Below are 5,656 nucleotides of genomic sequence, written 5' to 3'. Positions count from 1 at the left end.
AAAGAAAGAAAGAAAGAAAGAAAGAAAGAAAGAAAGAAAGAAAGAAAGAAAGAAAGAAAGAAAGAAAGAAAGAAAATAGAAAGTTAAAGACCAGGCTGAGGAAGCAAAAGTCCTGACCTTTCAGGAAATAGTATTAATGCAAGAAATAAAAGAGTATTAAATGAAAATTTCAGTTATTATCCTCAGTTAAGTTTGAGAAGATAGAACATCCATACAGTTAGTTAAGCTACAATTGAAAGGAGCCTGCAGAAATTCTGGGGAAAGCATATGTGTGTAACATAAAATGCAAAACTATGGTTTAAAAACTCAGAATGTACAAAGCTGAAATTGGCAAATTAAAACCCAGTCATGGGATTCTGACAACATAGGGGAAGAAAAGAAAGAAATAGGTACTATAATGAAAGAAATAATCAAGAAAAACTAAACAAAATGCAAGAGAAAAAATCCCTATGCTGCAAAAAGATTTGATAGCTCAAATTACAATGTCTTGAGCAATAAACCTCTCTCTCTCTCTCTCTCTCTCTCCTCTCTCCTCTCTCTTTCTTATACACACACACCTTTCTAAAGTGCTCAATAAAATTTAGACATAGCCACTAAACAATCTGTCAGTTACACATGAAAGAAAAATAATAGCAGTTTTCATCTAAGAAAGTATTCTGAAAATATATCATCTCTATATTCCAAAAAATATAATTCTCCAAATTATAAACTAGCAACAAAAATAATTTGAAGACATAAGTGAATGCAAATATATCCCATCCAAAACAATCTATAGGTTCGATATTGCGTCCAAATCCTGATGGAATTTTCTGTAGAAATGAAAATAAATAAATAAATAAACCCTCCATAAAAGTATGAAACACAAAAGACCATGAATAGTCAAATCAATCTCAAAAGTAAATAAAAAACTTAGGGGGGCCAGGGAGATAGCTCAGTAGAATAAGTGCTTGCCTGGCAAGTGCAAGGACCTGAGTTCAATCCCTAGTCCTGCAAAAACAAACAAACAAACAAACAAAAACTTGGTGATATAAGACTTCTAGAATTCAAAACATATTCTGAAGCTACCATAATCCAGACATTACGTCTTGGGCACAAAGCCTGACATGTGTACTGATGGAAAAGCAGAGGGCAGTGCAGGAATAAATTGATGCTTCTACAATTAGCCAACCCCTGACCCAAAATCAAAGGGTGATCTCCAGCATATGGTACTAAGAAAATTATACACATACAAGGAATAAACTTGAACCTTTGTCAAATCCCACACATAAAAATCACCTGCAGTGAAAGACTTAAAGATCTTAAAGACTTAAGATCTAAAGCTGTAAAACTAGAAGAAAATTTAGAAGAAAACCTTCATGACAGTATTTTTTGGTAGTGTTTTCTTGAACATGACACCAAAATCTCACGTAACAAAAACACTATACGTAAGTGGAACTACATCAATGTAAAAACCTTAAAATTCAAGAAGAAATATAGCCAGGAGAGCTATGAAAAGCTGCAAAAATTCTCTGAAAAAAATTATTTTAAAAAATGGGTTTCTTTTTTAATCAGCAAATGTATAAACTTTGATAGTATTTGTGTACATGGAAATGCATTAAAATGGGCTCCTTTACTACCATAATTTCTCAGCACTTACAAAATTATAAAATGTTCAGAACTTACGATCCAATGTGTTAGATACTATGCTGTATAAGTGTGCCAAACTTACCTACAAGGACGCTCACTGATGACGCTGGTTGCTAGGACAAAAGTTAAATATAATCTAACTATCCATATGCAGAAAATTGCTAAATACATGGTGGTCCTTCATGCTGACAAACAGTAGAATTCCAAGACTATTACAAAATATGAGGAAGAGACAGGCACAAGCCCAACACATACTGTTAGATAAAAACAATTTGCAGAGTAACAAGCACATTAATTCCATTAAAATTTTGAATTTCTATTTGTGTTTTGTAGAATGACTCCTATAAAACTGCTTAAGATCAGCACCTGAGGGAGCACACTTAGGACTGGGGATGCATGGTTTTCTCTGATTGGATGACTACACTTGTGCTTTGGAGGCCCCTCTGCATAGTCATGCGCACACATACTTGTGTATGTGCACACACATACCCCCCCCCACACACAAGTACACAAGCACAGTAAAAAAGACTTCCTGGTTCTGAGTAAAGGATCTTCCACCAGCTGATCCCCACATCTGTTCCCTTTCTCATTTCACCTCTTAAAAATCTGAACCCAGTGCCACATGCTGAGCTTCTGTTATCAAACTAAATCCCCCAGGTCTGTTGCATGATCCTTGGGGCTCCTGGCCCCATCTGACCAGAACCAACAAGCACAGTGGGTCTGTCATCACCCTTACTTTGGAAAGACTTCAACAAATGCATCAAAAGTCGTAGTGAGCTCTTGTGAGAACCAAGAGTTGTCATCTAAAAATAGAAGTGTGGAGCATAAGATTCATGAAAACTCATGTACAATGTTCATTATTTTTATACAAATCTAAATCTGTTCTGAAAAATAAAGGTCATAAAATAAAATGAACTAAAATAAAATGACATGATACAAATATAAAATGTAATTTGAGGTTATATTTCCCCCCAAAGGAAGTTGCTTTCACAATTTGCTTTCTGGGGATTTAGCAATTCATTTATATGCACTTATTTCATAAGTCATGTTATATTGTATTGGCAATTGTTTATGCCTTCCTTCTGGAAGCTTCCCTGAAATCACTAAAAAGCTGTGACAACACTGATTTAACAATAAATGTAATTTTAAAAACTTTCATAAATATTCAGCAAAACAAATAGTACCTTCTCTAAAAGTAAAAATAAATGGCCAAAATAAAACTTTAACTTACTTCTCTTTATGGATTTTACATTCTAGTGATACATTAAACTTACATCAATTTAAATTTGAATTATTTCTTAAACATAGTATTTCCAGCACAAGTTAAAATATAAAGGAATTCATGAAAACAGCAGCCTTTCCTTAAAACATGTAAATTTGATTCCTATTTCCTTTCTTTATCGTAATGGCTAATTAGGATTAATGCATGTATATTTTGAAAAAGTCATATTTCATTAAGTTGTCTAATAATCAATGTAGTATGCTGTTAATACAATGGAGATTCAGTTACCTTAGGTAAGTGTTTGTAGATAAGGCACATAGAACATCACGAAGAGTCTGTGAAAGGAGTATTTTTTCATGTTAAAGTGAGTTTTCAGGAATAGTGAAGTCTTAGCTTTGTCAAAAGCAAACTGCTTTTTTAAAAGATAGTTTTATTTTGAACAGTTTCTTCCCAATTCACAATATCTATTGTACATTACAAATCTTATTTACTTGTTTATTTTTTCACACTAATTAGACAACATAATGTTTACACATATAGATCTGATTTACCTCACTTATGAATATGGCCTCCAGTTGCATCCATTTGCCTATAAAAGATTCCACTTTATCTTTTTATGGCTCAATAGTATTCCATTATTACTATAATTATTAAGGTTAATCATACATACACATCATTTTTATCCATTCCTCAGGTGATGGACATCTGGGCTAGTTCCAAGATTTAGCTATTACAAATCGTGCTGCTATAAATATGGCCTGCATGTGTCACTGTGATACGATGACTTTAATTCTTCTGGGAAGATACCCAGAAGAGGAATAGCTGGGTCAAGTTGGGCCTCGAATCCTAGTTTTGTGAGGAATCTCTACACTGATTTCCATAGTGGTTGTACCAGTCTACATGCTCATCAACAATGGAGAAGCTCCTTTGTCTGCACAGCCCCTCCAGCATTTGTTACCAGTAGATGCACATTGATGATAGCCAAAAGGAAAGACAAATTGTAATGGGAAAGGGGGAAATGAAGAAAGGAATACAGGAAAAAATATATGCACATACAACATAGTTCATATTGTTATATATCTAGTTTCTTGTAGTTCATGAAAAAAGTTTTGTGCTAATATTTTATAGACAAGATAGCATGCATGAATCTTCTACTCAGCATAACTACTAGGAAGACAATAATACAGAATGTACCAACTGTTGTATCTGGCTTAATCTGTTTTGGAACTCTAATTCATTGGTTGATTGAAAGGAATGGTTATTTTTAATTGTTTGATTAATTTTGTGTACCTAGATCTGATAATCTGAGCAACTACTTTGAAGATAATGATATGTAATAGAACCATTGTTAATGTTCTGTTGTTGTGTTTCAAAATTCTATATTGTTTTTTGTTTTGTTTACATCTTTATTTTTTTCCTTAAAAATAAAAACATTATAATTTCTTGTTCTATAAAGAAATAATAATGGGCCGGCCAGATAGTTCAGCGATTAAAGCACCTGCTTAGGCAGACACAGGGACCAGGGTTCGATCCCAGTGCCTTGCTCGTCCCACCCCCAGGATACCCTGAGACCATGACTGAGACTGGGCATGGTGGTGCACTCCTGTAATCCCAGCACATGGGAGGCTAAAAATAGGAGGATTGCTATGAGTCTGATCTGTATAGTGAGACCCTGGAGACCCTGTACTAAAATACATTAAGAAATAATAAACCTCAAGGTGCATTTGAGCTTTGAAAACCTAAGCTTCTGTAATGTGGATAACTACTTTTAGTGTTAAAATTCACACTTACTGGGCAGGGGAGCAGGGAGGTGCAGATCGGTGTCCACACCACTGGGAGCTTTTCCTGTGCATCTGCACAGCCGCACTAGCACATGAGGATCTCTCCCCTTACCCACTGGCCCATGGTCCACTGCAGTCAAAGCTCTGGATTATAATGACTTAGCTATGGACATACAAGCCTTCATGGCTAATCTTTCAACCCAATGTGACTGCTAGAGGAGGCTATGAAACTGTTCAGAATGGGCCCAGTAAAGATGAGCACAAGAAAAGTGCAAGTCTTATATGGCAAGGTGGAGGTGGCCCAAGGAAGGCCAGTAGGAAGCAGAAAACATTGAATGGTAACTCAGAATGTCTCTCCCTACAGGGTAGGGGGTTACAACTCAGAGATATACATGCAAAAAATAGTGAAACTGGACTGTAATTGAAAATGAAATGTAAGCTTAGACTTTTTAACTTCTCTCATGAATTCAAGAGCATTCTTCACAGAAGAATATTTCAAATTCATAGGAACATAAATGTGTTTGAGTACTATAATTTATCATGTTTGAAACAACATAAATGAGATTCTAGTCCTCTGGACAAGCAAATGCCAACTTGAGAGATAGAAGATAAAACCATTATTTCCCTGAATTTAAAATTCTGTACAGTCACAGAAATGTCACACCAGACATATCATCTTTCCTTCTAAGAAGTGATTGTGTAGAAGTGACCACTTCATGAGCATCAGCAGTATTCTTGAAGGTACAAATAATCCCCAACAGGGAAATTATGAATGGCTTTCAAGTAAGTGTGGAAGAGGGAAGCTTTTGTGGCTGTGAGTGGGGGAGAGAGAGAGAGAGAAAGAGAAACACACAGACAGACACACAGAGAGACAGACAGAGGGAGGAGAGAGACAGAGAGAGAGACAGACACATGGAGGAGCAAGACAGACACAGAGAGGAAACAGACACAGAGAGAGACACACACAGACAGACATAGGAGGGAGGGAGACAGAAACACAAAGAGAGACAGACACAGAGAGAGAGAG

At 35.7% G+C, this 5,656-nt stretch overlaps 1 protein-coding gene across 1 annotated transcript in view; it reads right to left on the bottom strand.

The window, feature by feature from the left end:
• Nucleotides 1–5,656, bottom strand: part of LOC101577678 (probable C-mannosyltransferase DPY19L2) — a 66,783-nt gene that overhangs the window by 14,067 nt on the left and 47,060 nt on the right. Inside the window, exon 16 of the mRNA XM_023713368.1 lies at nucleotides 3,137–3,183. Coding sequence (XP_023569136.1) covers nucleotides 3,137–3,183 — 47 coding nt within the window. The remainder of the gene's footprint in view (nucleotides 1–3,136; nucleotides 3,184–5,656) is intronic.

This window comes from Octodon degus, unplaced genomic scaffold, assembly GCF_000260255.1.
Source record: "Octodon degus isolate 3935 unplaced genomic scaffold, OctDeg1.0 scaffold00031, whole genome shotgun sequence".
Lineage (NCBI taxonomy): Eukaryota > Metazoa > Chordata > Mammalia > Rodentia > Octodontidae > Octodon > Octodon degus.
The sequence above is the reverse complement of the archived record's forward strand: the minus strand, read 5'-3'. Positions and strand labels throughout refer to the sequence as shown.